The sequence below is a fragment of the Ciconia boyciana genome, chromosome 18 (genome assembly GCF_034638445.1).
Source record: "Ciconia boyciana chromosome 18, ASM3463844v1, whole genome shotgun sequence".
In the NCBI taxonomy this organism is placed as follows: domain Eukaryota; kingdom Metazoa; phylum Chordata; class Aves; order Ciconiiformes; family Ciconiidae; genus Ciconia; species Ciconia boyciana.
The window spans coordinates 11,243,896-11,256,319 of NC_132951.1; the positions used below are offsets into that span (position 1 = coordinate 11,243,896).

Consider the following 12,424-nt stretch of genomic DNA (forward strand, 5'->3'; position numbering starts at 1 on the left):
CGGCCGGGAGGAAAGAAAAGACTTGGTACCATCTGAAAAAGGAGACTGCTGGTTTTTATTAACCAGTGAAGTGGGCCCAGACACTCATGTATGGGAGGAAAAGCCATACGGGGAGCAGACCCAGTCCCAGAAGTTGTGGGGTGCATGGCCCAGGCTGCTGCTGAGCTGTCTCCACGTGGAAAAGGACACCCTTTTGGGGAAGAGGGCACAGCAAACCCCCAAAGCAGAGAAGCTACCCAGCAGGATGCAGAGAGGTGGCTGGCACTCAGGAGCTGAGCACAGCCACAGAGAAGTGACGCAGAGGGGAAAGCAGGAACGCTCACAGTCTAGTTGCAGTTCTTGGGCAGGCGATAGACACCTCCAGAGTAGATGAGTTGCTGGTCCCGGACCTTTTTCTGGAGAAAACCTTGCAGCTCTTGTATATCGATTTCTGTAACCACTGGGCCTGTCATCACAAACATCTTCAGCATGCTGTGAATCCTCTCCAAGGACAGGCTCTCGAGGTTGGTCAGCATAGCCTGGATGTATGTCCAGAACAGCTGCAGAGGGGGACACACAAGCAACAGTAAACCACACTGACATCTATACCATGAAGAAAAGGGGTGCTTTAGCATCCCATATCCCAACAGCAGAGCAGGGCTGTGGCTGGCAGTAAGTTCTGCTCTCAGCCATGAGCATGTGGTCTTTAAACAGGAAATATCCAAGAACAGCATCAGGTGTTGGGACACACAGCTAGAAAGCAGGGTTTGACACGCAGTACGTGCATGACCCTCAGTGGATAAACACCAGTATGACAACTGCGTGTTGCACAGTGGCACAACACACACACAACATGACACACGGGTAGGAAAAGCACTGGAAGTGTCCAGGAACCACAACACAGAGAATGCAAAGGTCCAGCTGTTAGGGCTGGGTTGGCCTTTTTGGCAGTCTGAGTGCCAAAAAGCGCTGCTTGGGTGGATCCAAATAAGTTATGACTATTTTCAAATATGAAATCATGTCTCAGACTTTTTCTTTTTTAAAACTGAAAAAGCACATTTAGAGATGTCCAAATAGTTGCCTGGCTTAGCAGCCAGGCACTTTTCTGGAGGGAAGGCTGTGATCCAGCACCTGCACCAGTGAACATTAATCAAGAGATATCCACTTCAAAAAACCCCCGTGCTGGACTTAGCCACTTGCAGTGGACAATGCAAATCCAAAGTGCAAACTGAATCCATCATCTTAATCAGGTTCCCCAAGGCCAAAAGCACGGGATGTTTGCATTGTCCTGCTGGCTTTGCAAGCAGCCGAGACACACGGACGGGTACCTGCAGCTCTTCCTCTTTCTGGTCAGCCTGCGACGCCATGGCAGAGTCACCCTCCTCGTCGCTGTCTATCAGAACGACCTTCTCCACCTGGTCCTTCTGCTCCTCCTCAATCACGGTGAAGGTGCCTTGGGGCTCTTCACGCAGGACACCCTGCTGCAGCCACAATGTCATCTTACGCTTCAGCGATGTCACAGGCACCTTGAGCACTTCACTCAGCTCTGTCAGTGTCCATGTACCTGCAGAGACCACAGATATCAGAGAAAAGCACAGGACACCTGCCCACCTCCACTGCCAGGAGCAAGTAGCTGTGTGCAGCAGCTGCCTGAAAGCAGACTGGGTGCTGAGCTGTGGCCCTGGTGGGTGCTGTCTCTGAGGAGATAGAGACCTGGCGGAGCCCTGTGGTAGATCCAAGCCCATGAACCAGGTCTTGGTCCTGCTGCCAGAGCCCTCAGAGCCTACAGCCACGCAAGTAACGTGGCCTTCCCACTCACCCACGGGAAGCACACAGACAGAGGTGGTAACACTGAGTCTGCTGCGGCACTCACTTTTGGTCTGGAAGTGCAGAATGATGGCAGCATGCACAGGAGAGACGGACAGGGAGAGGGTACGGTCTGCCAGCTCCACGTCCAAGCTCACCAGGCCCAGGTGGTACTTCCAGTTCAGGGTCCTCATGGCCTGGAAAAGGCAGAAGCAGCCACTCGCAGCAGATCTTCTACCAGGAACCACGAAGTGCTGCGTTATTGCAAACACCCCTCTGTCCTCAGGGCCAGCTGCGCTCCATACACCTCTGCCAGATACGAAAGCTGCTCCCCTCCTCATGAGTCGCCCAGCACTGCCACCACCCAACCGTTCCCCACCTCCTCATGGGAAACATCCTCCTCGGCACAAGTTGTTGTCCAGCCCTTGCCCAAGACCAATGCCCCTCTCCTGCCTGAAAGCCAGTCACTCAGCTCTCTGGTAGGGTAAGCACAGGTTGAGGAAACACTGGAAGACCAACTGGGCCACTCAGGACAAACTCCTACTGGAAAATAAATACTCAGCTGGGGCAGGATTTCCTCGGAAGAGAAGCAATCTCTTCTGATACTGACGTGAAAAGAGGACTGCTTGCTTTGAAGGTGGAGGATGCTCGAGGAGGCCGCCTCCTCCTTGCATCCCCTCCTGCATCCTCTCCTAACTCATTGTTTGCAGGCACAGAAATCAGCTGGCATCCACGTCTGGCACGTAGCTACAGCAGGAGAAGAGACAGGATCTAGAGCTATGAGCTTCCCAGCTTCATGGCATGTATCACCTGGTGTATAATAACAAGTTCAAGGATATAGAAAACCAAGCCTGAAGTGGAGTCAGAGCACAAGTGGACAGGCAAAGAGGAACACCTGCATGAGACACCAAATTGTGTTCAGGTTGGCTGCAAAGAACCACCTGCGTGTGCACACAGACACTACACTGGCATGACAGCTAGATCTGAATCATCCGCGCTCCAGATGTGTGCTCTGCACTCCAGCAGATACGAAGATGCAAGATGAGAAAGCCAAGACCTCAGCTCTGGAAGTGACTTAGATCTCTCCTTGACTTCCAGACAGATGCTCCTGCTTCCAACCCATTCTGTATGTGCAGAGCAAGATGCACCTCAGCCTTCTCTATTTCACTAACGGCCATGATCAAGTGCCTGGAGAACAGAAGAATACTGCACGGTTGCTTATATTTGCTCTGTACGCCTCTCTTCCACCTTTCCATGCTGTTTACAAAGGCATGGATTCAGTCTTTGTCCGAGCCACAGTCAAATTGACCAAAAATGCTTGCACCTAAACCGTCTAACATGGAGTGCAGGGACCCTCCAGAAATGAATGAATCAACCCAGGAGAGACCACAGACAGAAGAGGAAGCGACATTCACCTAACTCCAGACTAACAACGAATCTTAAAATGAGACCATGTTAAAAAGAGCTTCTTTTCAAGAGCGCAAACAGGGGAGGAGAGTGCCAGAGTACTGAAGAAGAGAGGCCCAACAGGATGTCACTCTTACTACTATAGAACTTAGGCCAAGAAGCTTAGACCAGACTTAAGATGCCTAAGAACTTCCACCTCAGTATCCATTTAACTAACAAACACTAGCATATTTTAGAAAACTCTCTTCCCTAACTGCAATCACTACGACGACACAGGCACCCCATAAAGAGATAAACCCTTATTTTGGCAATAGCTAAGCTAGCGCAGCTTCTAACCCCGATTCAAAGCTGAAGGACTTTGGGATTCCACCATAACAGCATGGGTATACTAGCAGCTAAAATTTAAGGGATGTTAAAGGGGACTTTGCAAAAACCACGCTACATAACAAAGTCTGAACAGCATACATGTTTTTTAAGGAGGGTTAAGGCTGCCTCACCTTTAATTTCTCATACTTTTTGGAATACGCTTCCATGGCTTCCTTGACCTGCTCTGGAAGCTCCAGCTTCTCCTCTTTGAGCGGTGGCCAGAACTCACTTGACAGGATAACGGCAACGAGGCTGAACGGTGGCCTCTCCTCCTCTGGGAGTTTCTCTTCCTCATCACGAATGTTGGCATTAATGCGTCGCGAGTCAGCCATATCCTGGAAAAGGCAGAGGAAGCTAAGGCAGCTCCTTCTCTTCCAAGTCAGTGCTAACCCTTAGTAAAGGAGAAGCTTAAACAAGGTGACTAGTGTTGCCTCCAGAAGATGATGGGGACATTGGAAAGGACGTGATCATGTGTGTCTACTAGAAAGTCTGCTACATACTCAGAAACATTTGTGGGGAGGTTGAGGAAGGGCTTACAACTCAGCACTAGCCTACACTAGAGTCCCTCCAGACCTGTGTTCTTCGCACAGTGCTCCAAGTGAACTGAACTCCAGAGTCCCAACCCTAGGGGAGCTGGAAGAGCCCAGCTCTTCAATGCCAGAATACTGTACTGCAGGAAGGGCAGCACCAGAGCAACCAATCCTCCAGAGCCGATAACCCAAACCACAGGGCTTAAAAAACAGACATTATTTTGAATGCACTTCTGCCTGTCACAAATCAGCCCCCTCACTGGGATTTTGGGAAGCCCACTTCCCTAAAAGACCCTTTTTGGGTCACTCCTCAAGTCCCTCCCCTTCCCCAATGAGCCTGGACTTGAATTAAAAAAAAAAAAAAGTTACTTTTAACATGACTTCGCAATAGTGCATCTGAGCTTCACCAAACCGCAGCTTCAGCAGCTCCACGTTGCGGATTTCCCTGATAAGAGAAACAACAGATCAGACACAGGGCCCTCAGACAGATGACCCTGGCTTGGCCTCCACCCCTTGCAACACAGCCAGAAAATGTAGTCCCTGGCACAAGGGTGTTCTTCCTAGGAAGCCCTGCAAGGCACGTTATCTGAACAGGATGCCTCCTAGCATCTAAGTGCAGAACAGTCACTTCCTCTGTAGGCCAGCAGCTTTTTGAGGACCTTCCCATCCCTTTCATTTGGACGAGCACGGCACCTAGCCATCCCCCTCAACAACACAGTGCAACCTCAGCATTTGGCGAGCCACTTGCCTGAGACTGCCCATCCCAGGCACAGCTCGCACTAGCTGCATTTTACAGAAAGGAAAACCACTGGAACTGTGGAATCAAGAGACATAGTTGGGTTGCAGCTGAGGTTTCCTGATGCTTCATGCCTTTTTCTTACTTTGACACTTTCTGCTGACCCTAAGCAGCCTGTACAGGTCGTGAGGGCCATCAGAACATGTGGGATGGAGCTAAGAGGGTGTCGGTGCCTCCAATTTCCTGCATACTGCCCTATTAGTGCAAGCCAAGGGCAGGACTGAGCAGGAAGCAGCCTGAGAAGAGGCGAGCGCATGAAATTCTAGATGCAAACACAAAGCTGCAGAGGAAATGGCCAAAGACATTCCTGTCTCCAGAAACAGCCATTCACAGGACCGAGTCTGAAGCACACCTTTATCAGGTGGTTTTACCATGGAAAGCCCTGGGGTCGGGCACTTGGGCCTCACCTTTCAGCACTGTAGTTGAACTGATGTAGCAGCCGGTCAGCCAGAAGTGTGCGGTATTCGTTGATAAACAGGTCCTTGCTGCCATAGATGCTCACCAGCAGGCTGATGATGTCTGAGGACCGACGCTTGGAACTTGATTTTCCTAGTGAAATCCAGCAGATGACAGTGCAAGATTAACGGAGACCTGCCCCCGTGCAGCTCAGCTCTAGAGGACTAGCAAATGAGCTGCTCAAGACTATGGCCCATCAGGGAAAACAGCGGGCTACCAGGACTTCTGGTCTCGGCATCTAACCTGGATCTGCATCAACCGGGTCAGGAACCCAGTCCCCTGGTTCCGAGATGTCATCATCACTCTCCTGGCCATTCTCCAAGGTCACCGGATCAGCTTTCGAGAGCTCGTTTGCAAGATCACCGGAGCCCTCAGCATCCCCTGTCAGACCGGCCACAATCTGTCGCACCGTGTCTTCCCGAGTCCTGCCACAGGCAAGAGAAACAGAGCGAGTGAAGGGAAGGGGAGGGAAAGGGGATGCGTAAGACTGCCCCACAAGCCTCTTACCTCAGATACTTCCTGATGGGCTCACAGGCGACCTCCAGGATAACCATGGAGGGATCAAGCTCCCGCAAGGCCTTGATGGCAGAGATATACAGGGTGATGATGTCGGATGTGTTGACTCCTACAGGAGAGGGGCAGAGGGAGTCAGAGTCCCAGAGCACAGACTGATGGCTTGGATGCAAGGAGCTTGGATGCTCCAAGCCCTCTGTTCAACCTGTGGAGTCGGAGGCGAAGGGCTTGCTGCCCTACTGCCCCAACCAAAGGGAGAGATCGGATCCATATGTCTGAGAAACCAGTTCCAACCGTGAACACAGGCTCGGAGACTCCTATAAACTGGCTGAGCCCAGATTTTGCATTAGGAGCTCAGACCACACACAGCAGAGAAGCCTTCACCCACCTGGACCAAAGCTAAACTTCTAACTCAGCTCCTCACCATACTGCAAAAATGAGGCAAGAAGGGGCTGGGATATAATCAGCTACTGCTGCCCATGCACACTCCAACACAGGGAGCACGTGAGGTGCACAGCCTGGTTGCCTCTCACTCATCAAACACGAAACCGGGTGATGGCTCCCAGTAGATCCCCACTCATGCCCAGGCTCCTTACAGTGTTATGACATACGCGGGGATGTAAAACCCACCAGGATGCAGAAGCCGCATTTCCAGAGCACTTTTCAGAGAGCTGAGCAGCTGCTGCCTCTGATTAGTCCTTTCCAGGCAGAACTTGAGGTCCTCCACAGCAGGCTTCGACTCTGGGAAATCTACAAACCAAGCAGTGATTGGGAACAGTGCCATGCCCCGTGGGAAGGCAAGAGGAGACAGCGTGGCACATCAGGAGATTAAGACAGATCTATCATTCATCCAGTCCAAGTCCAAGAGTGAATGAAAACCGAATAGATCACACCAACCTCGAATAATGCTGAAGAGCTCTTCAATGCGCATGCTGGCATAGATGCGGTAGAAGAACCTTTGGACGTGGCACCGCCAGCGCTTCAAGGTGCTGCTAGCCTCTGGAGAGGAGCGTGCCAAGGGACCATCTTGCAGAAAAACCCTGCTGAGCCAGCCAATCACCTTCTCGATCCACTGCACAAGGAGAGGGAGAGTACAGAGATGGTGAACACCACAGCACAACCACATCCCACGCTTACCCCGTCTCCAGGCAGCTACCATAGCAAGCAGAAATGAGCAGCCAGCCAAGGACAGCATCACCTCCAGCTGCTCTCCAAATGCACCCTGGCCTGGGTTATAGCCAGGGAAAGCCTAGCTGAAAGAATATGTACTTTAACTAAAGATACAGATGTGTATGAGAAGATAGGGGGTGACTGAGGACTGTGCACAGGCACTGGGCTCCAAAAAGGATAAGGTGTATTCAAAAACTTGCAGACTATTCTATTCTTGCAGAATTCCATTCCATTCTACACTTGCAGAACTATTCTCTTCATGAGAATATGAGCAAACTGCTCATCACATCATCCCTGGCCCAAAATTTCTACGATTCCTGAAATCAATGAAGAGCAAGCAAGCCATCCCAAGGACTCACAGACACACTCTTACCAAGCAAACTCAGGCACTTGAAACCAAGACCTCAAATACCAGTCTAGTCACTGAGTAATAAAATAAAGACCTGAACAGAGAGCATCAGAAGGTTAATTTTTTGTATTTGAGATTTAGTTTTCTACAGAGAAATGTGTAATTGTCAAATTTCAAAGGTACTCAACTACAATATCCAGACGTTCAAAAGAAATGGGTTTTTTTAATTTCCCCTTCAAGGTGGCAAATACGTGGTACTTCCTGGGATAGTGTTTGAGTATTAATAGTGACTAGATATTAATATTTTTTGATAACCAGATTCCAACAGCCTGAAACAAAAAGGCTAAGTCAAGGTCTGGTTTGCTGATGTTAATTTTTCATTATCTGCTCGACTGAGGAAACACTGAAGAAATGTACAAGTTCTGCTAATTACAAGGCAGGATGAACCTGAGAACTACAGAATGTCTGGGCATCGATCTGGGCAAAACTGTGGAAAAGCTGATAAAGAATTCTCCTAAAGAACAAAAGGAAAGCACTATGACTGATGCAAAGCAACTCAATTTTAAGGAATACAACTATTATCAAACCAACCCATTTTTCCCCACGGGTTTATCTTCTCCGGGTGCTCCTGTGACAGCCTGATTAGTGACTGACACTCCAGACTGCTGCTGACGTGTCTGAAAAGAGGGTTTGCTGTCAGCACTTGTACTTTTAGCAAGCTGTTTCTCAGACTTCTCCTATTTTACTTTTAGCTTGCCAGGCTTGTGCTTTTTTTCTTAAAATTATCTCTTCCTACTTCTGACACGCTCCAGTATTCTGTGGCCTTTCTGAAGAGGTGGGAGCAAGGGGACCTTCTGCAACGTCTGACAAGCGGAATGCAGTTGCATTTTCTGTGGTGCCCTTAAAATGTCCTTAAACAATCTCCAGGTCACCCCAAAGCATTTCACACTAGGTCCAATAAAGAAAGTGTTGCACAGCAACTAAAGGGAAGTAAATATAAAATGACTGCCGATGTTTGCAGACGACAAAAGCAGCCAGCATGGCAAACAGCAAGGAAACTAGGGCAACCACAGAAAGCAGTCTGGTTTGCATGGCAACCTGAATTCATGCATTGTTCTTCAACATAAGCAAAGGCAGGGTCATGCATTGAGGAAAAAGCAGTGCAGGGCAAGCCTGCAGAGCCAGGACTGTATCCTGGAAGAGCCATAAACTGGAGAAGCATTTTATTTTAAGGTCATACTGGGTAAACAGCCCAACACGAACTCAGTTTAAGGTAACAGCAAAACAACCGGGTAGTTGCAAGCAAGGATTTTAATTCTGTACATGGCCCACTGGTGAGATCAATACCAGAGTATCATCTCCCATCCTCGCTTCCTATTTTAAAGGGGCGCTGAAAAATTGGAAAGAGGACAGAAAACAGCCACACAAATTCTAATTTTGGGCCCACCTATGCAGAGGGAGGGTCCTCTGCAGGCTAGGTGGCACTGCATGTTCTTGTAGGCTGTAAAGCGGAACCACAGAAATTCCCTCATTACTATGGACATGGCCAGGTGAAATATAATGGCCCATTATCCACAGGTCAGAGCAAACCTTCCCCTCTAGCAGAAATCAAAATGGGGAGTTTTAACCACCTCTTCTGCCAGCAATGGTGGGAGTCATAGCCCTGGGCCAGGTGTTTTCAGGTGGAATCCGCTTTTAGCCTGAGCTGCTAAACCAGTAACAGGAGCAGCTGCACACCTCCAAAGGAAGGGCCCTTGCTGCCCGCACGCCGTCCTTACCTCCTGGAACTCATTCAGGAAGGAGTGCTCGTATTCCCCCCTGCATCTTTGCTCCATCCTCTCCTCTATCATCCTGTGCAAGATGGTCGTGACAGCATCGGCACTCACTCTCTCCAGCAAATTCAGCCGGTGGCTACAGACACAGACAGTGACCCGATTCAGAGCGTTATGGAAGCAAAGGTACAAGCAAATAAAGAAAATCTAACTACCTGAAGGCACCTTCCTCCCTGTATGCTCCACAGATGCAGGCCTAGCTCTTAGTTTAAATGCTCTGATAGCCCGTGTAGATGCACCACATATATAACGCATAACGCTACTGCCACCCCATCTTCCTTAGAAACATCCTTTTCTAGCCATCAAAAGCTTTTTCATTTAGAAGAGTTTGCTTCTTTGTGGACAGAAGGCCTTAGAGCAAGAGGAAGATATTCTCATATCCAGGGAGAGGAACTTTCTGTCTAAAGATCTGCTCTAGTTCAACCACCAGTTGGCAACCAGCTGCAGAAACCCTGCATCAAGTTCTCTAGCCAGCACCATGATACAGCCTGACCTCACGTGTAACTCCTCCCGTTTTCAAATATCAAGAAAACCTGCTGCTGCTCCCCATCCAGACCATCCGCTTGTTCTGAGTGACAGCCACCACTACGTACAGAATGTCATTGAGCTGCTGAAACTGCTCCATGGCTTTGGGGCACCAGCACTGCTCTCTCTTGCTGCTGCAGCCTGCACACATCGGGCTCTCTCCTCCGCCCTCCTCCGTATCGCTCTCCTGCTCGGTCTCACTCATGCTGCTCTCGCACTCGTTCGTTCCATCTTCTCCTTTCTTCCACTGCCGCATGTATATCCTGAAAGTGCGGCTGTAGAACTGCTGGATCATTTTCTGGAAGGACTTGGTAGTGGAGAAGAAAAGGATAGCTTTGAACATGGTGTAGACCTTTTCTTGCAGCATCTGAGCGCCCGTCCCCAGGAGCAAGCCTGCCTTGGTCCACCTCTCCAGGAGTTCCAGGCTGTTCAGGTAGGGATCCAGGCGGCACTTGAGAAGACAAAATGCGTCCAGAAGGAGCGAGGAGCACTGGGGCTCCTCAGCTGTGTTTTCATACTGGCTGATGCAGTTCCAGAACTCAGGAGCTATATTTGCCTGAAGGTCCGTCTGCAGCACCTCGATGAACCACTCCTCCATGACCGAATGCAAGTCGTAACACCGCAGCACGTCCAGGGCTGCCCGCAGGTCGGCATCCTTCAGCGGCCCCACAGCATCAGACCTCGGTGCTGCCTGAAAAGCGGAGGGGAGACCACGTAAAACGCCCGTTAAGGACTTCTCTGGGAGGATCTGTGGCAGAAGAGACCGCTCATCTCAAAGAGCGGGGACCAAACGCACACAGACTCTGCACCAGGCCAATACTATTCCTCCACGGAGACCTGGTGGGGTCTCAGCCCGCTGCTGGAAGCCAAGTGCCCACCTCCCAGGCCTAACACCCAAACACCTTCCGTTGCTGTTCCTGTTGGCAGCTGCCGCAGGACACACGCGCTGGCGGGAGTGCCACGAGCCACCCTCGGGTCCCCGAAAAGCCACGCTCTGGGGCAAAACCTTCCTTGGCCGACCTTAGCTCCCTCAGGGAGCGAGCAGGGAGAGAGCCGCTGCGCTGACGGGGCAAGCAATGCCTCTTTTTGGCATGGACGCTTTCCTGGCTGGTGTGACGGGGGAAGAGGGGGACGGCTGGACCCCCACAGCCTTTCCCTGACAGCCCCCCGAGCAAACACAAGCCGCCGCACGGCTAGATCCCCCCTTCCCCTCTTTCCAAGCCGGCACCTCCAGCCGTTTCTCCCCCCTCAGCCCCACCAGCTCCCACCCGCCCCACAGCACCGCCGAAAACCAGACCCAGGAGCGGAGGGGACCGGCCGGGCCGGGGGACGAGGCTGGGGCCAGCTCAGCCACCCCGGGGGCGGCGGAGGGGGGGACCGGGGCCTGCCCCGGGCCAGCGGGGGCGGCCGGCCCCGGCGGGGCCCAGAGACCCGAGGGCGGCGGCGGGAGGTGAGCGGGGAGCGGCGCGTCCTCCCCCTGGCCCCCTCCCGCCCTCCCGCCCCGCGGGCCCCGCGTCGCCGCAGCCCCCCGCCCCCGGCCCGGCCGGCCCCGCTCACCAGCCCCAGGGCGGCGGGCGGCACCAGGGCGGTGCTGAGCGTGTGCCAGGCGGCCGACAGCCCCGGGTCCGCCGGCGGCTCCATGCGGGCCGCGCCGCAGGAAGAGGCGGAGCGCGGCGGGACGTTGGGCAGGGCCGGGCCGGGGCGATGAGCGGGCCGGGGGCCGCGCTGCGGGGCTACAACGCGGAGCTGCGGGAGGGTGAGCGGGGCCGGCGCCGGGGCCGGCGCCGGGGCCGGGGCCGGGGCTGACGGATTGGTGCCGCGCAGGGCTGGCGGAGCTGCGCGCCCGGCGGGAGGAGCTGAGCGGGCGGATCCGGGAGGAGGAGGCGGAGCGGAACCGGCTGCAGGGCCGGATCTGGGCGCTGACCGAGCGGCTGGCCCGCACCAGCGAGAGCCTGGCACGGCACCTGGCCGCCCGCGGCGAGCTCGACAGGACCATCGCCGAGACCGAGGCGGCCTACGGCAAGGTACCCCCCGCCCAGGGCTCCCCGCCCGGCCCCGGGGCCACGCGTCCTGCCGCTGCCCGGGGCCGGGCCGGACGGAGCTCCCGGCACCGGCAGGCCCCCTCGGTGGGGAGGCTGGGGGTTGCCTTGGGGTTGCCTTGGGTGCTGTGCTCTTTGGGGCCGGGGAAGCGAAGCCCGACGGGCCGAAGGGCACGGGCATCACCCCGCCTTCGGCTGCCCGGGGACCGCAGGGTGCTGCCCAGCGAGGCCCTTGCGCGGCTCCCCAGGGCTCGGCGGGCAGCGAGGCCAAGTGAGCCCCTCTCAAGGGGAGGAAAAGGGGAGGTTGAGTTAAAGCGTATTGTCGAAATACATCAAGATGGCCCTTGGAATGGGCCCTAAAAAAGGACCTCACAAACCATCATTTGGGGGGGGAAAAAGGAGGAAGCCAGAGAGAAGACATTGACCCAGAAGACCACGAATGCATGCAGGTAACAACAAAACGATGACAGAGCTGTCAGCTTATGGGACACTCTTTTTGCTCAACTTTTCACGTCATTTCTTCCATCTTTAAAGGAACACTGCCATGATACTATCATAAAGTAGAAATGTTGGACCAGCGAAGGGGTGGGAGGGAGGCAAACGGCACAAGAGCGGTTGCTGTCACTTCAGTTACTGGGATGGCTCAATCCCTTCAC

General features: G+C 53.1%; 1 protein-coding gene across 1 annotated transcript; it reads right to left on the minus strand.

The window, feature by feature from the left end:
• Positions 1 to 33: 33 nt before the first annotated feature.
• On the minus strand, positions 34 to 11,725 carry ANAPC2 (anaphase promoting complex subunit 2). Its single transcript, XM_072882742.1, is given in 16 exon segments — positions 34 to 539; positions 1,308 to 1,543; positions 1,853 to 1,982; positions 3,690 to 3,893; positions 4,458 to 4,533; positions 5,292 to 5,433; positions 5,584 to 5,765; positions 5,848 to 5,965; positions 6,484 to 6,603; positions 6,751 to 6,925; positions 9,151 to 9,283; positions 9,798 to 10,420; positions 11,287 to 11,415; positions 11,417 to 11,500; positions 11,503 to 11,547; positions 11,549 to 11,725. Coding segments are annotated over 16 exon segments (2,787 nt in total). The 3' UTR covers positions 34 to 326.
• Between the last annotated feature and the right edge of the window lie 699 nt (positions 11,726 to 12,424).